The sequence below is a fragment of the Cynocephalus volans genome, chromosome 1, assembly GCF_027409185.1.
Source record: "Cynocephalus volans isolate mCynVol1 chromosome 1, mCynVol1.pri, whole genome shotgun sequence".
In the NCBI taxonomy this organism is placed as follows: Eukaryota; Metazoa; Chordata; class Mammalia; order Dermoptera; family Cynocephalidae; genus Cynocephalus; species Cynocephalus volans.
Window position 1 is genome coordinate 234,480,486 of NC_084460.1, and position 26,465 is coordinate 234,506,950.

Sequence of the window (26,465 nt, forward strand, 5' to 3'; positions counted from 1 at the left end):
AGATGGGATGATGATATTGTCATCATGTTGTAGGAAAAAATAATTATCTTATTTTGCTATACATCCTGCAATAGCTACAGATAAGATGATAGAGTTGTGAATTTGCTTCAAAATAGAAACTAAATGGAGGAAGAAAATGGGGGTTCGGCCATGTGGTGATGTAGCTGGGAGCAGAAAACGAATAAGGGTGCTTCATTATGCTATTCTGTCTGCTTTACATATGTCTGAAATTGTCCATAATAAAAAGGTTAAAAAAATATTACTAGTTACCTTGGGATGTGAAAAGAACTTTAGGGAACTATTTTTTTTTCCCTCTATTGATATATAAACAATAAAATGAACAGTTGTTAATGAAAAATCTTAACGGAAATGATAGAAGATGTTAATGAAGATGCTGCCAAGATGTTAGGTCCCAAAATAGCCATTAATATTTTGTCAGACATGGATAAAAACTTGGCATGCTTGCATGCACTTATTTGGAAGATTCTAAGACTACAAACTTTACTCCATATTTAAGTAAAGCTGACTTCCTGTGTAATTTAAGCTTTCTCTGTACCTTGAAAGTATCCTGCCAAATACTTGCATGAGTTCTATTGAGACATACTGATTTTAAAAGCAGATTTTTACCACCTATGAAATTTACTTTTTTTGTAATTTCAATAGTGTGTTAGTGACTTGAATTTATTTGTTAGTCAGAAAGTAGTGATTTACAACTCAGGTTTATTCTCAATCTCATAACTTTAAATGGCATCTATATACCTGTGACTCCAAAATATTTATCTCCAGCCCAGACCTCTGTCTAGAACTCCAGAGTCAGACATCAACTGTCTACTGGTACATCCATCTCTACTTTGATTTCTAATAGGCATCTCAAACTTAATATGTCCAAAACTAATCTCTTTACTTGCCCCTCAAACCTTCTCATTCTATCGTCTCCCTGTTCTGCTAGACAACTCCATCCTCTAGTATAGGTAGTGTTTAGGAACACGGACTTGGGTACTACAGTGCTCTGGATTTGAATCCTGACCCCACCACTAACTAGCTGTGTGCCTTTGGATAAACTACTTAACCTTTTTCTATTCCTTAGTTTATTTATGGTCAAAATAGTTACTTATAGTACCTACCTCTTAGGGTTGTCGTTGGGAGAAATAACACTTCCTGTGTGCTAGGCACTCTGAGCACCTTACAACAGATTGTCATCATCATCATTGCTGTTATTGTAGTTTTTCAGGTGAAAAACCTCGGAATTATCTTCAACTATTCTTTCTCTCACCTTCCTGGTCAAAGCACATCCAGATTCCAATCCCTCTATAAAGCACTTCCACCAGAACCATGCTGACCCTGCTGCCAGCACTGCTCTTTCAGATTACAGCAACGGCTCACAAGAGGGTCTCCCTGCTTCTGGCCTTGCTCTTTCCCCACAGCAGAGTAATTCTTTTAAAATGTAATTGAGACCATGGCACTCCTCTGCTCGAAACTCTCTAATGATTCCCCACTTCAGTATAAAACCCCAGATCTTTACAATGGCCCACAAGACCTCTCCTGACCTGGCACTGGCTCCCTCCCACCCTCCTCTCCACCTCACCCCTACTCCTCTCTCTTACTGCTTCCCACTCCTCATGTGTGTTCCTGACTCAGGGTCTGTGCACTTGCTTTTCCCTCTTTCTGGAAAGTCTTCACCCAGATGCCTAATGGCTTCCTCCGTTACCTTTTTCAGGTATTTGCTCAAATGCCACAACACTCCCTATTTCACTTTTCTGCTCGACCTTTTCTTTGTAGCACTTATAACTTTCTAACATATTACATTATCTACTTATTTGGTCTGCTTAGTATATGGTTCCTCTCACTTGAATATAAGCTTCACGAGGGCAGGGGTATTTGTCCATTTGCCTAAAAAGGCCATCGGTCTTAGAACAGGTATTCAGATATTTATGCACATTAATAAATTGCATTTTTAAAAGCAATATGATTTTAAGTGATTCCTCAATTCTGTTTGAAAAAATCAAATTAAAGCTTAAGACAAAAAAAAATGCACACAGATTTTCCTTTTTCTTCAAAATTATAACCCAGATCCAAAGATATTTGTGTTGTTTTTTACTTAACCTTTGTGCTGTCTCAATGGTCTGGTCCCAGTCCTGCAAGGCTAGCTGTAATTTCATCTTCTTTACTAAAGCGGGAAGGAAGCTTGGAAAGTTCACAATTATCTGGTTCACAGTCTCCAGGGCACCTGAATAATTTTGGTGCATCTCAAGGCATTGTGCCTAATGGGAGAAAAAAAGTGACACCAAACTGTGATCTTACATATCAAGGTTCTCATAAGCTGGAGTAGGTAGAATACTAGTATTTAATATTTTCTGACTTTTCATTAAGTAGTAATTATCCTTTATAATGAGAAAAAACAAAATAAGTTTTTATCAAAACATTTTAAAGTCAGAGAATAAAAAATATTTTACATAAAAAATTTTGTTTTATAATCCACTTTTAGTAGGTGATAAATACGATTACAGAATAAAATTTTTAAAAATATTTTAAAAAACAACAAAGACTGGTTGTATTCAGAACAGAAAAATTATCTTTTTAAAATGAAATATTTCCTGGGGATTTTAGAGATTTTATATCTTTTTTAAAAAATTACTTTCAGGTTAAATATGATTTTAAAGAACAAGCAAATAAAGTTCAAACAACTCCCTCTACTTCAACATTTTCACTTCTAGTTACTATCTTAAGAAAATAATTGGATCCATATTTCGGCTATTGTTAATAGAGCCGCAGTCAACATGGGAGTGCAGGTATCCCTTCGACACGATGATTTCCATTCCTTTGGGTATATACCCAGAAGTGGGATTCCTTGATCATATGGCAGTTCTATCTGTAGTTTCTGAGGAAACTCCATACTGTTTTCCATAATGGCTGCACTAATTTACAGTCCCACCAACAGTGTACAAGGGTTCCCTTTTCTCTGCATCCTCACCTGCATTTGTTATTCTCAGTCTTTTTAATAATGGCCAGTCTAACTGAGGTGAGATGCCATCTCAATGTGCTTTTGATTTGTATTTCCCTGATGATTAGTGATGTTGAGCATTTTTTCATGTGCCTGTGGGCCATCTGTATGTCTTCCTTTGAAAAATGTCTATTCAGCCCCTTTGCCCATTTTCAATTGGATTTTTTTTTTTTTTTTTTTTTTTTACTGTGAAGTTGTTTGAGTTCCTTATATATTCTGGATATTAATCCCTTGTTGGATGTATAGTTTAGAAATAGTTTCTCCCATTCTGTAGGTTGTCTTTCCACTCTGTTGATTGTTTCCTTTGCTGTGCAAAAGCTTTTTAGTTTGATATAATCCCATCTGTTTATTTTTTCTTTTGTTGCCTGTGCTTTTGGGGTTTTATTCATAAAGTCTTTGCCCAGTCCTACTTCCTGGAGTGTTTCCCCTACGTTTTCTTTTAATAATTTTATGGTTTTGGGTCTTATATTTAAGTCTTTAATCCATTTTGAGTTGATTTTGGTAAATGGTGAGAGGTACAGGCCAGTTTCATTCTTTTGCATATGGATGTCCAATTTTCCCAGCAACATTTATTGCAGAGGCAGTCCCTTCCTCAATGTATATTCTTGTTGCCTTTGTCAAAGATCAGTTGGCTGTAAGTATGTGGGTTGATTCCAGGTTTTCTATTCTGTTCCATTGGTCTGAGAATCTGCTTTTATGCCAGTACCATGCTGTTTTGGTTACTATAGCTTTGTAATATAATTTGAAGTAGGGTAGTATTATGCCTCTGGCTTTACTTCTTTTGCTTGGGATTGCTTTGGCTATTAAGGGTTTTTTGTTGTTCCATATGAATGTTAGGACTTTTTTTCTATTTCTGTGAATAATGTCATTGGTATTTTGATGGGGATTGCATTGAATCTATAGGTTGCTTAGGGTAGTATGGAGATTTTCGCAATGTTAATTCTTCCAATCCAAGAGCACGGAATGTCTTTCCACCTTTTTGTGTCCTCTTTAATTTCTTTCAGTAGAGTTTTGTAGTTCTCACTGTATATATCTCTCACCTCCTTGGTTAGATTGATTCCTAGGTATTTTATTTTTTTGGTGACTATTGTAAATGATTTTGCTTTCTTGATTTCTTTTTGTGCTAGTTCATTATTGGAGTATAAAAACGCTACTGGTTTTTGGGTGTTGATTTTGTACCCCGCAACATTACTGAAATCGTTAATCAGCTCTAAGAGTTTTTTGGTAGAGTCTTTATGTTTTTCTATAGATGACTGGATCACAGATGACTGGATAAGGAAAGCATGGTATATATACACAATGGAATACTACTCAGTCATAAAAAAGAATGAAACATGGAGCAACAAAACATGGAGCACAAAGCAGCAACATGGATGAGTGTGGAGAAAATTATGTTAAGTGAAATAAGCCAGACACAAAAAGAGAAATACTACATGTCCTCACTCAAACTGAGTAATGGATAGATGGATGGATGGATGATGGATGGATGGATGGATGGATGGATGGAGGGAGGGAGGGAAGGAAGGAAGGAAGGAAGGAAGGAAGGAAGGAAGGAAGGAGGGAAGGAGAGAAGGAGAGAGAGAAAGAGAGAGAGAGAGAGAAGAAAAGATAAATGAAAGAAAGAAAGAAGGAAAAGACCACTATAATACATTAAACTTTCAGAAGGAGAGAACAAACCTAAGGATACTAGAGATTGGGGGATGGAGGGGGTTGGAGCATGATTGGTTGAGCAAGGGGCATGAAAAATAATTATGATTTGTAAAAATGAATATACTCATAATAAAAGAATAAAAAAAATAATTGGAGAAGATCACAAGGAAACATGTAGGTGATATTTGTGATAGAATTTTTTGTTTATAACAAAAAAAATTAAAATAACCCCAAATGTCCACAGAAGAGTAACTAAATTATAGTATATCAATTCAATAAAATTTTAGGTAGTCATTAGAAGTAATTATGCAAATACGTAGCTCCGTATTTACTAAAATGATTAAATGTCATATACAATAGTTTAACTTGTTATTTACAGTGGTGATACTTATTTTCTCATTCAAATATTACTACAACTTCTGAATTTTTAAAAATAATGTCCATGTATTACTTTTACAGTCAGAAAAAATAAAGCTAGAAATACAGTTAGTAAATTAGAAACAGATAATGCAGCACACTTATCACTTATCAGGAATAAATTTAGTCCTAGTGTATCTCAGTTAAAAATGAGCGTTCAATCTAAATAGATCTGTAGTAAAACTGCGATACTTGAGATCAGTTTGAGGTTATATTCCCATATAATTAAAGGAAAGTATGAGAACCACCCAAAGATGGCACTATGTCAGAATCAATTAGTATTTAAGTTTCTAAATAATTGACAATTGTAAAGAGATTAATGTAGATATTTTTAAAATTACATTTGTCCTTAGAATCTACCTAAACAGCTGGTACTGCAAAACAAAACACATGCTACCTTACGTGTGTCCACAACAAATACTCTTTCTTAGACCTCCCAGGCGAATGCAAAGTACCATATTAAACTAAACTAAGTTTGCTATGTATTCGGTTCACATCATTCCTAGTTGGGATTAGACTAACACAGTCCCTCTGCTGAATTAGCTGAAAAATAAGTACATAATTGGAACAGGTATACTACGGTTTGAATGTTTTTGTCCCCTCCAAAACTCATGTTAAAACTTAATCCCCAATGTAACAGTGTTGAGAGGTGGGGCCTAATGGAAGGTGCTTAGGTCATGAGGGCTCTGCCCTTATTAATAGGTTAATACCACTATAAAAAGAGCTTGTGACAGTTTGCTCTCTTCTACTCTTCTGCCATGTGAAGAACAGCATTCCTCCTCCCCCACTCCAGAGGATGCAGTATTTAAGGCACCATCTTGGAAGCAGAGAAAGGGCCCTTACCAGACACCAAACCTGCTGGTGCCTTGATCCTGAACTTCTTAACCTCCAGAATAGTGAGAAATAAATTTCTGTTCTTTATAAATTATCCAGTCTCAGGTATTCTGGTTTAGCAGCATAAAATGGACTAAGACAGGGTCGTATCAGAAAAAAAAATTTACACCAATCTTGAGTATTGGAAGAAAAAGGTAAATCCCTACCAGGTAGGGATTAGAGTGATGTGGGGACATTAACGATAGCCAAAATACTAATCTTCTTCTCTTTTTCTTTTTTATCTTCCCAAATAATTGCTTACCTAATAAACTGTTTTTCCTGGGCTGGCTGGTTAGCTCAGTTGGTTAGAGCATGGTGTTGTAAACTGTTTTTCCTAACATATAAATTTCATTTCTTTTTGCCGAATCAAAAATTTGAAAAAAAGAAAAAAATTAAGGCATTCAGAAGGCATCAGTGGAGACTGAAGAAAGGGTCTAAGTTAAATATTTCCACCCACAGATGATTTCTAGACTCTTTCAATTGCTCATCCCTCACAATGTAAGTCAGATCATGTTATCTCTCTGTTCAAAACTTTTCACTGGCTGCCAATCTATCTGACTCAAAGTAAAAGTCAAAGGCCTTACAGAATAGGCTCACCTGTCCTCTCTCCCATGCTCACCCACCCCCACACCCACCTTCCTCCCTCCAGCCTTCATGTCTACTCTCTGCACTCATTCTACTTTGGCCTCCTGGCCTCCTTGATATGCCCTGATCATGCCTTAAGGTATGTGAACTTGCTGACTCCTCTATTGGCAATGCTTTCCCCCAGATGCCCACAGCACTTTAACCCTCACCTCCCACAAGTCTTTGCTCAAATGTTACTCTCTCTGACCACCTCATTTAAAACGGCAAGTTCATAACCCAGCTCTCCTCCCCTCTTTCCCTGCTTTATTTATTTTTCAATTGTACTTATCACCTTCTAATATATTTTATAATTTACTTATTTTGTTTATTGTCTGTCTCCACTAGTAGAATATTAAAGCAGGTTTCATATTGCTCAGGGTATCTCCCTAGTATCTAGAGTTGTCTCGCACCTATTAGACATAAAATAAATGTCCTTTGAGGAAAGAATGTGATAAAATTTTGTGTATTCAAGCAGGATGCCTGAGACCTAATTGCCTTGGGGAAAGGTATTATGATTTGATGCCGACATCTTGCTCCTAAGTAAAGAATCTGTGTAAGTTCCAGAAATTGTTGATGTACCAATTAATGTATAACATACTGACTTTAAGTGAAACCGTGAGCTGTTTTTGAGAGTAGCTGAGGCATACTGACATACAAGTTCACTGACAGTTCTGCTGGTAGACATTTCTAGCCCATATGTTGTAACCTGTAGCCAATAATTATAACTTTTGTATTTTACCCACCAATGAAAATGGGACATTCCAGTATGAGGAGTCCCCAAACTTTCCCATAAAATCTTTCCAGCCTGTAATTGACTTCGGAGCACTTCCCAACTCTGTTGGCTTGTGTTTCCCAAGTCAATGCTCAAGCATGGCTTTCAGTAAACCTTTATGAAACTATTTCCATCTTGACAGCTTTGATTTAGGTCCACAGAATGCATGAACCAACAACAACAAGGAACTTGGTAGAGAATACATTTCTCCAGTTTACTGTTCAATGTTCTACAGAAATGCAAGTCCCTCTTACAGCTGAGAGTTGACAACAGTAACATAAAAATTATAGTCTTTTTTTGAGCTAGTTTTGTTGAGTTTCAATTATGAATAAATTTTGAAACATGATTTATTCACCCTAACTCCAACTCACCTTACCCAGCAGAGCAAAAATATCATTTCCATCTTGTAATCCCTCTTCAAAATACTTTAATGCCTTTTTAGTATAAGGTTCTTTTCCTCTTGTAATATCAAACCACGCTCTCAAAACCTGTCCCTGTAAAATAAATAATTCTAATCATACTTCCATTGTTTTTTAGAAATGAAAGAAATAAATGTTGATGAAAGAGCTAACTTTAATGTCTTTTTAAAATAATTAATAACAAAAAGAACTCTATGAAATAATGTTATGAACAAAAAAATTCTGTGCAGTAAAATTGCTTTTGAGCCAGTCTAGAGTCTTGGGGACTATATTATGAATTTCAGCCTTTAAGATCATTATTGGGCTAAATATTAGTAATAAGAAGCTTGTCAAATACCCCATCAATGCTAAAACCAATATTCTTCTCTGAAACTTTGCTAGTAAATTATTATTAATAATTGTTAAACAGGTAATTCAATATATAAATAAAGATATGTTGCCTATTTGTGGGCAAACAGACCACATGAACTAAGATGGAAAAACAGGAAGATGTCTTGCTTCACATATATTAAAGATTCAGATAATTTGACAACTATCTTTTTAACCTCTGTGACTAGTTCAGTGAGTTTCAAATGAAAGGAAAAATGGACTGAGAAATTAAAAACTGAAGAAATCATGGATATCTACCTTTATAAATGTTGGTGGACCAATGGGTTAGGATATGTAGGATTGGAAAGAACACGGAAACTGATGGTTTATTTCTCTTTTTAATGTCAAATAAAAAATTAAGAAATATGCTATTATTAAAAGAGATCTAAGTGAATTCACAAATTTATAAACCTTTAACTAATATTAATATTTACCTCCCAGTATTTCCAGCCTGTAACATACTCGACATACCTACTAATTCACCTGAAAATACAGATAAGAATCTTAACCAATGCCACTTCCACTCACTAGATCAGTGTCATCTTAATGGTTTCAACTACTGTCACTGTATGGATGATTTCCAACCTATATTTCTAGCCCAAAATCTCTTCTAAATTTTTCTCTTCTTTTCCAAATACTCATCTGCCATCTCCACCTCAGTTCTGCCAGCACCTGAGATACAGCATGCCCTAAGACAAGTCACCTCCTTCCAGAACTAGCATCTCATCCTGACGAGTTTTCTGTTCATGTTAACTCCTGAATTATTGAGGCTTAAAACCTCAGACATCCCTAAGATATAACACTTCACTGTCTTTCCCCAACTATTTATTTTCAGTTGATAAGTCCTATGGGTATTTAATAATTCTCAAATGTGTACTCACTGTGCAATATTTTGAGAGTAGTTCATCAAAACTTTCTCCCAGAAAGTACCACTTTTTTCTCCCTGCATTCTAGTTTTCCCCATGCCATTTCATCCTATGAACTACTGTTCAATAAATTTACATTTGCACTCCCATCATTAAAAACCTTCAATGGCCTCTCAATGCCTATCAAATAGATACAAATATTTGTATCTAGAAGTCAAGATCCTTCAATTTGTTCCAATCTGCCTCTCTAAGCTTTTCTTCCACCCTCTTCATTTATGTGTGCTGTGTTCCCATCAAATGTCAGGTTCTCACTGCACCCAGAATCAACATGTCTCATTTCTATCTACTATTTCCCCCCTGGAAGTATCTAATTCCCTTTTCCATAATCTTTCATGTTTTAGCTCAAATGCTACTTCCTTCAAAAAATTCTTCATTCCCCTAACATTTATAGATGTGGTCTCTCCTGAACTTAAAATATTGCGGAGCACAAAGTAAGCATGAAATTAATGTTAGCTTCAATTTTCTTGTGAATTTCAATCACATCTCTCTCCTATCATTTGTAATTTTTCTCACAATCTTAGCTGTATGTGTTCTATGCCACTACTTGATGACTCATTCTGAAAGTAAAGCAAACAATGGTGCCTTGTATCTAGAGCTGTTCAATAAGGAGAGAGAGAAGGAAGGAAGTAAAGAGATAAGGAGGGAATGAGGGAGGAGGAAAAAGGAAAGAGAAAAAGTGAGGGAAGGAATCAGGATCTTTTCAAGAGTTAATAGCATAAAAATAAACAACCTTAGAGAATGCTTATTTTATCATATAATATTAAAACAAGGCTATTATTTATAAAGTGAAAGTAGAGTAGACAATAACAAAGAACTAGACAGAGGCTATTGAATATATAAATAACATAAGCTTCCTTTAATATTATTTCAAAAAAAGAAAAACAGCTACCTCTTTACTACCATTTGATATTCTGATCATTCTGTCAATATATTCTCTTGCTTTCTCATGGCGACCAATATGCCATAAAAATAGGCCTGCATGGTATAAAGCTTTATGTCCAGCTCCTTTACGTTGCTCCTTCACTCTGGCATCTGATTCCAGAATAGCTTCTCTGTCTGGGAGGGGAAAACAACATTAAATGAAAATTAAACTTAGATCAACAGTTTATAATAGGTCAGGTGATTAACAGGGCAAAGAATTTAGTTCTTCTCTCTATATTAGCACTGTCTAATAGAAATAAAATTCAAGCCACATACGTAATTTAAAATTTTTTAGTAGCCCCATCAAAGAAGTAAAAAGAAACAAGTAAAATTAATTTTAATAATGTTCATTTAACCAAATATATCCAAAATATTATTTCAATACATAATTAATATAATAATTAAAGACGGCATTCTTTTTCTTACAAAATCTTTGAAATTTGGTGTGTATTTTACACTTACAGCACATCTCAATTAAGATGCTAAATTTTCTTCAGAAATACTTGATTTGCAGTTAGATTTCATAAAATTTGTAGCTAAAAAGCAGAAACATATACTCAAGTTATTCCAAGCACAAATTTTCTAATAACTGAATCAAGTATCACTTTTAAATTTAAAAAGTATAACTTTTCAGCCAGATTTCCATCACATCCCTAATGGGGCATCAGTTAGCTGGGGATTATCTGCACAAAGTTGATTGTTGCCAGATCTCAATTTGTCTTTTTATAATTATGGCCTATACAACATTCAGAAAGAATGTACACTAACAATCTAGGCCTTTCCTAGGCAATATATACAGACATCTGGGTCCCTACTAAATCTCAAGTCCATTCGGCATCATCTACTGTGGAAAACAGAGTTAGTACTCAGATGTCTCTAAATAATATTTCTGTCTCCACCTTTTCAGCATCCTGGAAATCACATTTCCCAACAGAATCAATAGTGCTGGGAACAACCAATTAAATGAAAACTTGATTGTAGAAAGTAAATATTTTGTACTAATTTCTTTCCTTTAGGCTTATTGACTACAGTTCTCCTATGTAAATTCTCTGCTCCAGCTAACCACATGCCCACTGGAACACAGAGAAAGGGGATCTGTAGAAGATCGTAAGCCTGAACCACTTCCAAGTATTTGCCCATCCATTTCCTGTCTGGCCAACACTCTTCATATTCAAATTCCACCTATCCTTCAAAGACCAGATTAAGTCCTGATCTCTCACAAAGCTTTCCCAGCCTACTCCTATGGATTAATAGTACATAACAATTTCAATTATTTATGGATTCATTGGTTTCTCTTTTTTTAAAATCATTTTATTTAATAGTAACATTGGAATTTACTCATTGTAAATTTTGTTTTTTCAGCTAGATTATAAACTGATGTCGTGGATCACTTAATATAATTTTTTTGTATCTTCTAATTGTATTTGACACACTCCCTTGCAGAAAGAAAGCACATAATTGTTAATTTGTTTACTTTAAATAACTTTTTATTGATTTGTGCCTGTGTGGAATGAAGGAGGTATGTGATACTTTGCTTAAGAAAAAGTTCTTTTCTGACATTTAAAAAACTACTCTATGACATTTGTTTACTGTCTAATTATTTGAACAGGATCTATATTTACAATCCTATTAGTTATTGCTGAAAAAATATATATATATATTTCAGAATATCCTATAATTTGGATATTCTTCTGCTTCAGCAGTAAGTAACACTATACGCTAAGACAGTTCACACAACTTTAATTGCTGGCTTATGCATAAGGTTCCTTATATAACCTAGTCATATTTCTCAAACTGTTAATGGATAAAAATTTACTGAATATCTTCCAAGAGCTAGCCCCCATGGGGGATGTAAAGGCCTTCAAGAAGCTTAATATATAGAAGAGATAAACCGCATATAGCTTTATACAGTACTTGCACATAACAAATTGTAAAGTTGGCTGTTGCAGAGCAATTTATGTATATACCTGTTTTTTTGGCTGCTTTTTTCTGGTATAACAATTGATGATAACATTCACCTTTAAGTTAACTCAATCCTTATATGCAAATAGAACCTCTTCCGTAGAATATAAGAAATATGAAAGTAGTATAGGACATGTTTCTTGTGCTTGATGAATTTCTAATCTTGTCAAGAAGATAAAACTTATATTATATATATATATATATATATACACACACACACACACACTAGTACCTATAAACAATATGTAATACAGTATGATCAGACTGAATGTTATGGTAACTGAGAAAAATCAAAATAAATAGAATAGGATAAATTCTCCTAAGCATTGTACTTAAATACTATACCTGGATTAGGACTCATTTTATGGGCGTATATCAGTGCAATTAGAGAACAAAGTGACACATCTTGTTTATTTTTAAGAGCCTCAAATTCTCGAAGAGCTTCTTGAATTTTACCTGAAAATCAAGATTATGACGTGAGAAAAACTGTTCTTAGCACAAAGCAAGAATTTTAAACTTATGGAACATGTTTAATAATTAGCACATACCTTCCATTAATGTACCATAGGCATGATAAAACCTGAAGACTGGGTCACTGCCATACCTCTTAATTCCTTCACTGGCAACAAGTAACACATGATGGAAATATCTCTCTTGACAATAGTAATTAATCAATGTCTAAAAGGAAATAATGACTAAATGTTAAAAGAGATTCTGGTATTCTGAAATACTTTAAGCAGCAGGTATTAATCTGAAATCTGGAATAATCTAAAGCTTAGGTAATGTGATTTTTTTCTTAAGTTCATTAAAACAGTATTAAAGGTGAGTGCTACTCAATACTGAAGATTGAAAAACAGAATGAACACAAAACTATTGAAATAATTCAATGTTTTCTAATAATTTCAATCTTCTTTCCTAAATTTTTTGTTAACAGTACTGCAATCAAGCTATTTACACCTCTTTTCTTTTTTCCACATTTTCTTAAAGGTTTTAGAAAACAGGAAAACAATCAAACAACAGGAATAAAAATAACAGGAAAAAAAAAAGACAAGAGGCTTCCATTGCCAGACCATAGGTTTCTTTAAATAAAAAAATCTTTTTAAATAGCTATTTTGTTATTATAGCATTACCAAGTAATGATAAATTAAACTCAGCAATTTATGTCAAATGTTATCTTACTTGTTTTCTATGTGAGTTCTACAAAAAATAATCATCAGTAAAATAAACTTTTTCAATGGAAATGACTTTAAGCTTTTCTCAAAATTATATTATTACAATTTGTAAGACTGAAAACTGCTATCAGGAGACACTAAGTTCTGACTAATTGGACCTGTGCTTTACACCATTTTTCTCAGGATCATATCTAAGGCTTGACTGCTGACTCAATCAAGGAGGGAAGCCACACTTTCACCACAACTATGATACAGATGATTCACCTCCAGAAACCAGTTTGGGCCATCCCATACCTACCTACGGTGACTCTCCGGCTGGTTCAGCAGGAATAAGAAATATGGATGAAGTGCTGACTGACAGGTCTGAAATACAAAGATGCCTAGACAGCTCTGTTTCACAGTTTATTGTTTCTGGAGTGCTACAGTCCATGTCCTCTAGATCAGTTAGGCAAATGTTCTCTGTAACTTTTACTCTGCTTCCTTCCTTGTGGTTACTGCTCTTTATTCCCCTTCTTAGTCACATTTCTTGAAAGTGTGGTCCACATCCCATCTCCCAGACCCCTCAAAGCACATCTCAGTAAACTGCAGCCACTCTCTAAGGTTGCAAATGATCCCTTGTTGGCCAAAACCAAGGACACTTTTAATACTATCTTACTTGACCTCTGTCTAGCATTGAGTATCACTCAGCACCAAAATTCCTCCTGAAAAGCAGTGGCATGGTACCATAAAAAGGACATGGATTCAAAGGTGAAAGACCTGGTCTCAAGTCTTTGGTCCACTTTACAGTGCCTCAGTTTGCTCATCTGTAAAATGCTGTTAGTTGTTAGTAAAGCAAATTTACAGGTTGTTGTGAGGATTAATTAAGAAATCACAGGGTAAAATTCCTATCCTTGGGGGAAAAAAAATAAAGTTCCTCCAAACTCTATATGTTTGATGAAATAAAAAACAACGTATCCAGCCAAAACCTCCCATCTAAGCTTCAGATTCAGACATACAGGCGAAATTCCATTTGCCACTTGCCACTCAAGCCAGAAATTGAGTCATGGAATCCTCCCTTCCCACTTGCTCAGTCCCCCTGAGTCTAACAGTCATTAGGTTCTTCTATTTCTCTAAGTCTACCTCTCCATACCTATTTCCTCTGCCTTAGTTCAGGTTAGGTTGTTTAGTTCAACAAAGTCCCTGTCCCAGAAAAGTTTCCATTTTTTCAGATGAGACTGTAATCTAAAGACTAACTGAAATACAATGTAGTAAATGTAAGAAAAGAGTTTATAATCTGCTTTGGGAATGTAGGATAATAACATTTAGACAGCCTTGTTAACTGAGGGTGGGGTGGGGAGGAAGGAAGGGTAAAATTAAGGGAAAGATTCTTGGGGAGGATTTCAGAGCTGACTCTTGAATTGCAAACCCCTCACTCTTCCTTCACACACACCCCCTTCCTATTTGTTTTCATGATTCTTAACGAAGGTATAGGAGTTAGCCAGGCAGAGGAGCATGCCAGGCAGAGGAACTGCAACAACACACGAATAAGAAATAAGCAGTGGCACATGGGGATGACAGTGATGATGGAGAGGGCTAAAAGCCATTCCACATTCTAGAGCAGGGGGCTGGCAAACTACAGCCTGTGGGCCATATCTGCTGGGCCGTAACGCCTGGTTTTGTATGGCCAGTGAGCTAAGAATGGTTCTTATATTTCAAACAGCTGGAAAAAAAGAAAAAAGAGAGGAAAAATATTTCACAATGTGAAAATTATATGAAAGTCAAGTTTCAGTGTTCATAAATAAAGATTTATCGCTACATAACCATGCTCATTTGTTTAAGTATTGTCTATGGCTGCTTTCACGCTAGAATTGCAGCATAGATGTGACAGAGACCCTATGGCCCACAAAACCTAAAATATGTACTATCTGGCCCCTAAAGGAAGCGCTATTCCTTGTTCATGGTGCTTAAAAAAGACAGAAAGTACTTGATGATGACATTAGACAGGATGGTAGGGTCAAGAACAGTCTCATAATAAAGAGTTAAACTTGATGAGGAGCCACATTTTTAGCATTAAAGTGTTTTTATCAGAGTTCATTTAGGTGGCAGTGCACAGGATAAAGGGGGTTAAAAAATGTAAGACAGAAGAATAATGTAAAAACTCAGGCAAAAAAACAAGACACGAGCACTCCCTAACCTCCTGCACTGCCAACTGTCCTTCATCCAAGACCACCATCTCGCAGGGTACACATTTTATTCATCTTATTGTCTGACGCTTCCTCCTCAAATGCAAGCTTCAAGATTGAAAGGGTTTTTCTTAGTTTTATTATTGCTCATCTGCAGTGCTTAGAATACTGCCAGATACACAGGAGGCATTCAATAAACATTTGTTGAATGCATTAAGGTTTTTCTCCAGCATCAGACTAAGATCTGTGAAGGCAGGGACTGTTCAGTTCTGCTCATCAGTATTTCCAGCTTCTAATGGATATACTTTGAACCCTCCATAAATATTTGTTGAACGAGTAAATCAGTGAACAAATGAATAAAGACCATCATCTGAAAGGAAACATCTTTTATTTTCAAGTCTCTTGTCTCTGTTTCGTATCATCATTTAAGTGGACCGTCATAAAGCACATGCTGAATGAATTGATTAGTGACAAACAAAGAACATCATCACCCTAAAATCAAAGACCCCTCCACTTCTAAGCCTCGTGTCTTTAACTGGTTTCCTATAGTCTACCTGTGCTCGTTCTGCTGTCCAGTGGAAGAGCTGACTCTAGTTTGTTGTAGGTACTTAAACATCGCACCTGGAGGCGCAGTGTCATAGGCTACTCGAGCCTTCCAGCAAACACGATGCAAAAGTAAAAGTAAACACAACAAACAAGGTGGGGACGAGCTCTCTAACGGCAACTCAGAAAGCAGTGCGCCGGAAGGGCTGGCCCGGACCTCAAGATTCCAAAGTGGGGCCCACGGAGGCCGACCAGGTGATGTAAACTACGGGCCCACCCTGCCAGGCTGGCGGCAGCCTACGAGCCGGGGCAACGAAGACACAAAGGGCAGTACGGCCTCCCGAAGGCCACCGATCTCTCTCCACGCCCCCCAGCCCACCGCCACCTGTCAAAGCAACCCTCGTCTGGGCCCCCGCCTGCTCACCTTCAGCTCCTCCGAGTCCATGGCTGCCCCGAGGCCGGGCTGCGGGGCTGCAGGGGTCGGGAAGGCGCGGGTCGCAGCCCAGCGGAAGAGCCAGGGGCTCAGGGTCCCGCCGAGGCCCCAACCCCACCCGCGCTCCGGGCCGCGGCGGGAAGGGCGGGGAGGGGCGGGGCTGCGCCGCCATTGGCTGCCGGCGGAAAGGGGCGGGCCCTTGCGGCAGGGATTGGTGGGGGGTGCGGAGCAGGCGTCGGAGGGGACCCGGAGGGAGGGCTGCGAGGGCGACCCGGGAGGGACGAAGTTGGGGAAAGGGGTGCGACCGGATAGGCTGGATAAAAAGGTCAAACGGGAAAATGGCCATCGGAGGACGGTGGGTGGGCGGGCCCAAGGCTATGGTATTAAGGAATAAAGGAAATGGGGAAGGAAGTGGGAGGAAGGGCAACTCTGTTACCCTCGCCGTCTACAAAGAAAGCCATCATCTTCAGCTCGTTGGTGCAGCTGCGGATTCCCGCAATGCGGCTAGACCGGCGCAGGGAAAGGCGTTTAACTTTCACGCGCAGTAGTTGAATTATGGCCACCAGGTGGCGCAGAAAAATCACAGTTCTTAGAAACTGTGTGTTTATTGGACCCATTTTTGGAGGTATTGCTACAATTTCGTGTTTGTTGTTAGAATGCATATTAAATTAGTCCATTGTTACCAGCCCTGGTAATGGAGAGACAAATGAGTCAAACTTCCTGGCAATGAGAGAGACAAATGAGTGAAACTTTTTTTTTTTTTTTTTTTTAATGAATGCGTGTGTTTTCAATGATACTGCTAATTTTAAGCTGAGAATAAAATTACTACTTTACAAACTTTTATATTTGCACTATCAGGCAACTGTCAGCTACACAAAAGTTCCTTCAGAGAATTAAATTCAAATGTAAGGAACTAAGAGATTTTCTATTTCTGCTTGAAGAAATTTTAAAAATAGTAGGATTTGAGGTTTAAGCGATTTTTGTGGTTTACATGGATTTAAATCTTTAATTCTAGTGTTAATTATCTTACTTTAGTTCCCATGGTATGTAGTTACCTTTTTCAGATTTTAAGTTTCTGAATGAGTCTATGAACATTAACTTTTTTCCATGCCAGTTGGTTATGTAATGACATTCATGAGAGAAAGGGTAACAACATTCGCAGGCTTTAAGGCAAAACAGTTTTCTCATTGGTTTCACTTTAAAGTGCACTCCACCCAGTGGGGCACATATTATTTTCATGAGGATTGTTTTTTGTTTGTTTGTTTCTAACATTCATGGTCTAGCTAAACGTTTGTGGTGATGGGCAACTGGTAATACCTACTGATCTAACTTTCAAGGCTATGGATTAATCTGTACTTGCTATGCAGCAGAGAATACCACCAGCCAAGGTGCTCATCAAAGTGTATAATCTTGAACGTTTAACTTTGGTTCCAAGGGAAAAGTTCATCTGGAAGAAAATATTTAAGGATCATGGTTAAAGAAACAGATGAGCAACCTATCTTTCCGAGATGTTTAAAATATGAACTTGAGCTTAGTCAGACCATTGGAAGGCTGCACACTGGAACATATTAATTTAGCCCCTTATAGAATTTCATTCACTGAATTTTGTTCTAAAGTTAAATTCTTTAGCACAAAATACCATGCCTGACACTTCATGAGTGTTTGTTAGATTAAAACTACCTTGGGGGGCCGACCCCGTGGCTCACTCGGGAGAGTGCGGCGCTGGGAGCGCAGCGGCACTCCCGCTACCCGCTACGGTTCGGATCCTATATAGGGATGGCCGGTGCACTCGCCCAAGCCAAGGGTTGTGATCCCCTTACCGGTCACAAAAAAAAAAAAAAAAAAAAAAAAACTACCTTGGGATTTGCTTTGACACTCATGGTGACTTGGTGGGAAGTTCCCTTGGTCTGGCATCCAAGACCCTTCATCTCATTGTCTTGTCAAGCCTCATCTAATTCCCCCTTCAAGGAGCCTTTATTCCAGGTAAATGGGACAACAGTTTCTACTTCTGGGAATTCTATCCCCTTCTTTGTTCTGAACTCTTTCTGAGCTCTTTCTTCGCCTGAGGAAATGTACTTTTTTTTTTTCAGAGTTCATCTCAAATCTCATTCTCCATGAAGTCTTTAAGGGATAGATATGAGAGATATGTAACAGGATGGATATGAGAGAGAGCACAGTGTAGTGGCAAGAATATGGTGTCCCCACACCTGAGGTGGAGCTCCTATTATGCTATTTACTTTATGGCTTGAGGAAGTAATTTCCATGAGCCTCACTTTCCTTATTTGCTAAAGAAACTAAATGCCTAAAAAGCATATGAAAAGTTCCTGACACATAATAGGCATTCTATAACAAATCGTTTCCATTAAACATGTAGTGCTCTGTTATTCTTACCACACTTGTATATTCTTTGTATTATAGTTATGGAGCATTTTTTGTTTGTTTGCTCTTCCCAACTAGATGGTGAGCGCCTTAAAGCCAGACAATATAGTGTCGTGGTTAAGAGCTTGGTGCCTGGAGACAGGGCATCTGTGTTCAAACCCTAATACCACCATTCACTAACTGTTCACTTAGAAAAGTTACTTAACTTCTTTGTGCTTCAGCTGTAAAGTGAGACTCATACCTCAGAAAATTAAGATTAAATGAATTAATACTTAAAGTACAGAGCAATATTAGGTGTATGGGAAGCACTGAACTGTTATATATAATTAGTTGTACTCCCAACTACTCCAAACAGTACAGTATTGATTCCATAAGCATTTAGTAAGTTTTATAGCACTGATGGGTCCTTTCAGTCATGTCTGTGTTTGGTTTTCTTTTCCCCAATTTTTACACTGATCTACTTATACCTGTATTATTTCATCATATATTCAAGTTAAAAGAAAACACTTAGAAAAACTAGGTGGTTCTGGTGAAGACAAAAGTAAAGTAAATAGATGAAAATTAAAAAGATAAGGATATGTCATCATTAAATTTGGGAGCTGGAAAGAACTTCAGAGACTTTTGTCCAAACTCTTTATTTTACAAAGAAGTACAATGAAGTCCAAAGCTATGAAATAATCTGCCCAAGGTCCTGTACTTTTCTACTTCTCAATCTAGCCTTCAAAGCAGTTGTGAATAGTACAGTGAAGAGTGTTTACCTATTCTTTTCAAGGCTATTACTATAAAGTTGAAACACGATACTCAGAAGTTAAAATGGTATGAAACCCAGATAAACCAGCACACAGTTCAGTCTTAGAGGCAACATCATGGAAAAGTTAGAAGGTTAACCAAACACAGAATTGCTGGGTTTGAATTAAGGCTCTGTCCCTTAACAACTTTGGGCAACTTTGGAGAAGTTGTTACCTTTTTTCTGCTTTAGTTTATATATTTGTAATTGGTAATTGGAAATAGGAATTGTAATATTTGCTTTGTCAATGTATAGACTGAGATTATGTGAAAGTGTTTCAAAAATTAAAAAGCACTGTGTGAAACTTCATAGCGCATTTACAGGAAAGCTTCATAGCACAGTTACAAGAAATCTCCTTAACTAATGAGCTGTTCAGCTATGGGGCGAGCCATCTTACCTCTCTGAGATTAGGATCTAGCCTGTCCTACCTATGGCTCTTTTCTTTTCCAAACAACACAGTACAAACATACCATACTATTGAATAGTGTATGAAGTACAGTGGCTGCTGATGCAAAAACTAAGATGATTGCAATACTTACCCGTTTGCAATTCTTTATTCATTTCAGTTAGGGAGAAGAGGGTAGTGGCCAGTCACTTGCCTTTCACATTTCCTTCACTAAATGGCATTGTGGTGAAAATTGAGGAAGTGATCTGAATACTCACAATGTGTTTAATCGTTCATTCATTCATTCATTCACCAAACATTTAATGAGTGCCTATGGTAGAGAACAAAATTCTTGCCCTCCTGGAGTTTAAAATCTAGTAAAGGTAGACATTGAACAAATATTCACAAAATTAATATATTACAATAGATTACAAATTATGACAGCTGTAATAACTTTTAGGAAGTACAATTAAACAAGAGACTAAATCCAGTAGACTTTGCCAAGATTTGAGGGTCAATGTATCAAGTATGAAGTGAAATTTACTTTACTTTTCATAATCCTTTGACTCAATTCCTACAATTAACTTCTACAGACCACTGTATTTGTCTTTAAAAATACCCAACAGTTTACATATCTGATGTCTAAGAACAATGAATTTCTGATAACAGTGAATTTACTTCCCGTTCACCTGAATTATCAGATGCAATGAATATTTCTACTGAAATATCATGACAGAGACTTACCAGGAGAATTATTTTGTCGTGGTTTTCTTAGATCTTGGCATTTCATCTATGCAAAAGTAGGACAGAGGAGACACAGAAAAATACATTTAAAAAGAATCAGGTCTTTGAAATGGAAAGAATGAATTATTTAAATGTTTACAACTGCAATGTACAGAACATCTTCAGATAAGAAGCAAACTATCTTTCCTTCTGCATCTTTAAAGAATCTCTTTCTGGGTGACAGAATAAGAAGAAAGAACAGATATAACTCCCTCCTTTGCTTGGTGTGACATTAAGAAAGACAATACATTATTTTTTATTTTACTCACTTAGGTCCAAGCTCACATCTGAAAAATCTTACCCAATGTGAAATCCACACTACATATCTTCCTGGACACTTCATTACTTTTGAATGTGAGATAACCAAAGCTCCATTCTAATTTCTGTCTTAAGGTTGAGAAAAATCAGGTCTTAGCTTTCTAGGTGTCTGATTCTTGATAACTTTGTTTATAGCAATGTTTCCAAGTAATCACCAACACTCTTTAAAGGCAACACAGGTTGACGCAAAATGTCTGCAAAATAAAGGAGTGAATAGCGAGTTCATGCCCAACTGACTTGAGTTTATGCAGATTGTTATGTTCTAGTGTGGTCTTCTTTGGGTGTGTTTGTCTAATTTTTCTCACTTATCTTCCTTTCCCTGCTTTTCTCATCAGTTCCTCCCTTCCTGGCATCCGTTTCAGCATCTGTTTATTAGTAGCCACTATATGATACCACTGCTCCACCAAATTAATTGTAGGGGAGGCAAAACTGTACCTTCTTAGGCTCTTAGCTGATCCTGAGAATTAATGTGGCATAAGACATTAACAGGAGAAAAGTATATAAATGTACTTTAATAAGTTTTACATGACACAGGAGCCTTCATAAGCAAATGAAGACCGAAAGAAGTAACAAAAGCTAAAAGCTAAATATATTAAGTTGAACAAAGAAAGACAATTATAGGAAAGTCATTAAACTATGTAGGGAAGCTAACTGGAAGAATTATTTTAACAAGGTCTGTTTGTACAGAATTCTCTTGGCTATGACTCCATGTTGAATAATGTTTCTTTTCTCCTGGTACCGTGAGGACCTCTTTCACAGGGAATTTTTACCTCTTTTCAGAAAGACAGGAGATTAGAATGCCATCTTGCATCTGCTCTTTTTCAAGTGCCTTTAGCTCAAAATAATCCTTATATCAAAGTGTCATATTTGGGGTGGCTTATGCTGCCACCCTTCATGCCTCTTCTCAGCTTGTTGCTCTGACTGGCTTAGGTCAGAAGCCCATGAGAGCACCACTTCACACTGATGCGTGCAGCATTCCTCTTCCCTCAGGAGGGCACTCAGACTCCATCTCTCCCAGGAACAGAATCTTTCCCACTCCAGTGATGCCTGGAGGTAGAGGTTAAGTTTCCTCTTACAACTGAGATTTCTTTCTCACCCCAAAGCATCCTAGCTTTCTCTCTTTGTATCCAACACCTGCTTTCTCATGCACTGGACCCTTCTTATCAGCCCTTCACTTGTGCAAACTGGCTGAGTGGAACAGCTGGAGCTCGCACCTCAGGATCCTTGTTTATACACCCGTTTATAAGTAGGCTTTAATTTGTGGCAGTATATGTTTTGTCCTCAAATTTTTATTTTGAGAATTTTCAAACATAAGGAGAAGTTGAAGAAGAGTACAATGAACACCCCTATACTCACCACCACAGAACACTTTAGAGAAGCTTTTGTTACCGAGCAAGGTCTTGCTGGTCAATGCGTGCTGAAGCCAGTACTATGACACCAGTCTTCTGAGAAAAGAAAAGGCTTTATTTTGTGAGGTTGACTGAAGAGAAGGCGGAAACAAGGTGCGCTTGTCGTGCTACGGTTAATGTTGGAATCCTGCCGATGTCGCCAATTGTCGGGCTCTTTTACCTGTCCCTAACCCTGCCGACTGGGCCGATTGTCGAGCCAGGACTGGGTCTGGAGCTTCCAGACCCCTCAAGCCCATTCACAGACTGGGCCACAAACCCCTCACACGCCAGGCTGGGTCCCCAGACCCCTTCACACAGGTCTATGAGCTAGGTAACCAGCAAACAGGTCCTCGGAAGCCGTAGGTTCCAGAGCACGCTGTGCGGGAGGGGCGTCTGTCCGAGGCAGTCGCCAGCCAAACCGCAGCACCGCACATGCGCACCAGCTCCACCCACGCACAACTTGCTTACAAAGAATGCTGCACCACCCCCAACTGGGTCAGAGGCGAGAGGGCCTGATTAAATTGTTCCATTTTCCTAACAGCTCTTAAATCTGTCTCCCATATCTAGAGGCTGCGCAGTTTTAATGAGTACCAGGCAGAACTGATTGGTTAGCTCTTGTGTCAGGCCATCTATGTTGATGAAACTTCTGGATGCTGGATCTTCCTTGTTGAGGGACCTCTTACTTCCTAAAAGACTCCAGTGGTTCAATTTTCAGATTTTGCATTTTGCTCATGGGAGATTTTTGGTTCCTGTGGTGCTCAGGGTCATCTGGAGGGCAAGGTCCTTCTCTCTGTGCATCCTTAGCTTACATCCTGCAAGGCAACTCTTAAACCAATGTGAGATGAAGAAATAAACCAGTTTCAACTACTTTTAGGTGGTTTCACTGTTATGTATGGGTCTTTGTGTTTTCCATTCTCCTTGTTTCAAGTAGATAGCTAAACCATGAGTATTTTTGCAGCAGGGTGGAAGCAAATACTTTTAGAACTGTGTTTCTACTGGGTAGCTACTAGCCACATGAGGCTATTTAAATTTACATTAAAATTAATTAAAATTAGATAACATTAAAAATTAATCAGTTGCATTAGCGACATTTCAAATGCTCAATAGACACATGTGACTAATGGTTACTGAATTGGACAGCATAGATATAGAATATTTTCATCATCTCATGAGGTTCTATTGCACAGCAGTTTAGAGTCCTTTCAGATCTTTTGTAAAAGACTAAGTTTATTAAGGAAATGAATCTGAGTTTCCTAGAGGATAGGAAGAGCCAGAGAAGTGCCTTTGAGGCAAAGAGAGGGAGTAGCAGTTTCCAGAAAGCACGACAGAGACAAAGACCTATAGGATCCTGTAATCTTTAGGAATCCAGTCACTGATCTGTAGCAGTGCACCCAGAAGGAAGTAGAACCTTAGAGAAATGGTGGCTTGGTATGCCCGGTAAAGCTGAGTCTAGGACACAGAGCTCAAGGATCCAATACAGTTTAGATAATAAGGAGATCCACAAGAGGGCTACAATGGACTGGAAGACCAAGAAACTTCTCCCATTTTCTGAACATCGTGTAAGCCTTTTGGACTCTGGTTGAGTCCTAGGAGAGAAAGTTGTCATGATACTAAGAATTAATTTCCTGCCAACCCAGTGGGACTGATGCCCAGCTTTGGATTTAATTTAATTAAGAAGAGAGAAGAAAGAAGAAAGAAGAAGAAGGAGAAGAAGAAAGAAATAAAAATATCTTTCGCACATGAATTCAGGGATTGGGTTCAAGCTGACTTACAAATATATTGAAAATTGTCTTTGGGGATTATTTGAAATGCAGTATAGAAACACAATTACTTAAAAAAAAAAAAAAGTGTACATGTTTTTGGCCACTGGGGGACATTGTTGCCTCATACATAAGACAAAGAAGGTTTTAGAGCAATGGTTCTCAAACTTGAGTATATATCAGAATCATCTGAAGGATTTTACATCACCTTGAGGACGCTTTATACTCACTCTCAGCATTTTTTAAGAACACAATATATAACTATTGTCACCATGTTGTACAGCAAATTGTCCCAACCATAAAAATACCAGTGAGGTAATGCGTGTGTTAACTAGCTTTGATTTAGTTATTCCACAATGTATATATACTTCAAAACAATGTGTTGTACATGGTAAATACATGCAATTTTATTTGTCAATTTAAAAAATAAATTAAAAAATAATAAAGATAATAGACATTTTTTTAAAAAATATCACCTGGAAGGCTTGTTAAAACACAGATTTCTCGGCCTATACCTGCAGAGAGTCTAATTCAGTAGCGAAGAGGGGGACACAAAAATATGAATTTCTACCAAGCTTCTAAGGACTGCTGGTGCTGGTCTGGGGATCACACTTTGAGAAACATTGCTTTAGTACAAAACTTTAGAAATGGCATTAAGATTATTTATTGACCCAAACTGCTTCATTATAAAGGTATTATAATGGACACCAAGAACAATTTGGATACTGTACTAACAGCTAGCCTTTATCTTGCATTAGAATGTTGTGTGTAGCCACAGGAAGTGCCCTGGGCTCTCCCCAGCCAGGGCAGTGGGGGGCCAAGTGGCTCAACCATGGCCCCCCTGACACCCGCAATCAGCCCAGTGATGACCACCAAGCCGCCACAGGGAGTACCCCAGGCTCTCCTGAGCTGGAATGGTGGGGGTCCGATGGGCTTGGCCACAGCCCCCTGACACCCACAACCAACCCAGTAATAACCATCTAGCTGCTGCAGGAAGCATCCTGGTCTCCCAAGCAGGGGTGGTGGGGAGGTGAGGGCTTCAGTCACACCCCTCTGACATCTGCATGCAACTCAGCAATGACTGGGGCACCCCTGGAAGCCCCCTGGTCTCCCATATAAGAATTAGGGTAGTGCCACAGGCCACAACTCCACCCTTCCTCCTTCTCCTACCCTATTTCCTTCCCCTTTCCCTTCTCCCCCTCCCCACCAGCTGCTCCACAACAACATCATAGAATGTAAAAAAATAATAATGTTAATAAATAAATAAACTTAAAAAAAGAATGTTGTGTGTAATTGTATCACTTTTGAATGCAGATAGTAGGAGCTATCCATATCCATAGGAACTCATAGTCTCTACGTAGTTGAAGAGAAGGTGTACAGTGGATGGAGTATAGCAGCGAAGCTTAAGACCAAATACTTAAAGGCTTCTGAGACTAAATTAGCTTCAGTTTAGGGAGAGCTTGGTCCCCCAAACTATTGGTTTAGGAAAAGCTCTTAAGATATGCAGCTTCCTGATGACAGACAGCCTTGCAGATCAGAGTAAAATGAAAACCATCTTCCACAGATTCCTAAGAAATGGATGCCCTTCTGTAATGTTGCTGTCATTTCCCCCAGACAGTTGTTTAATCAAATCAGTGCATAGACAGCAGTTATCCCTTCTTAGAATAAATTCCTTGTATATCATCTGAAAAGTCTATAAAACTAATGTTAAATTTACTTGGTTTACCACGTTAATTATGATAGTTCAATGTTTTATGTTACCAAAAAAATGGTTTATTCTCAAAAAAATAATGTTTGAAACTACAGCAGACCTTGAAAATTCGTATTGTCCAAAGCCTTCATTTTGTATATGAGAGTTCAATTGAGAGTTTGGAAAAGTTAAATGGTTAGCTTAAGGTGTTAACAGATTTTATTAGAAGAACAGTATTTCTGGTCTTCCAGAAGAGCGATTGAGAAACAGTGACATAGGGAGTTTGAAAGATTGAGTAAATGTTTTTGATTTAGCGTTGCATGTAGTAACAACTCAAGAAAAAAAAAAAATGAACAAAGTTTTAGCAGCATTTATCTTTGGGCTTCTCATTATTTACTACCTAAATTCTGGAGTCTTGATCTTGTTAAAACAATCATGTTTGCTATGGTAATGAAAAAAAATAGAGATAATTTATATTTTAGAAAAATCTGTTGCAATCTCTTTCAATGTTTGAAAATAAAATGTTACCACTGAATGAGACTGACTTCTTTCAAGTATAAATTGTTAATAAGTAATGAATTTAAATTATGTTGCTATTTATCAATTCATGGGATAAGTGGGAATTGAGTAGCATCAAATGTGCTAATAGTATTTGCTATATGCTACACACCAAATGCTTATACCTCCCCCAAATTTATATTTTGGAATCCTAACCCCCAATGTGATAATAT

The 26,465-nt window shown here is 37.5% G+C and overlaps 1 protein-coding gene across 3 annotated transcripts in view; it reads right to left on the reverse strand.

Moving 5' to 3' along the window:
• Positions 1-16,368, reverse strand: part of TTC21B (tetratricopeptide repeat domain 21B) — a 95,601-nt gene extending 79,233 nt beyond the window's left edge. For all 3 annotated transcript variants that reach the window (XM_063097786.1, XM_063097805.1, XM_063097795.1), the window contains exons 1-6: positions 16,236-16,368; positions 12,483-12,612; positions 12,280-12,390; positions 9,941-10,107; positions 7,709-7,831; positions 2,104-2,261 (exon numbers count right to left, since the gene is read on the reverse strand). In XM_063097786.1, the coding sequence (XP_062953856.1) occupies positions 2,104-2,261; positions 7,709-7,831; positions 9,941-10,107; positions 12,280-12,390; positions 12,483-12,612; positions 16,236-16,256 (710 nt within the window). In that variant the 5' untranslated portion in view covers positions 16,257-16,368. The remainder of the gene's footprint in view (positions 1-2,103; positions 2,262-7,708; positions 7,832-9,940; positions 10,108-12,279; positions 12,391-12,482; positions 12,613-16,235) is intronic.
• Between the last annotated feature and the right edge of the window lie 10,097 nt (positions 16,369-26,465).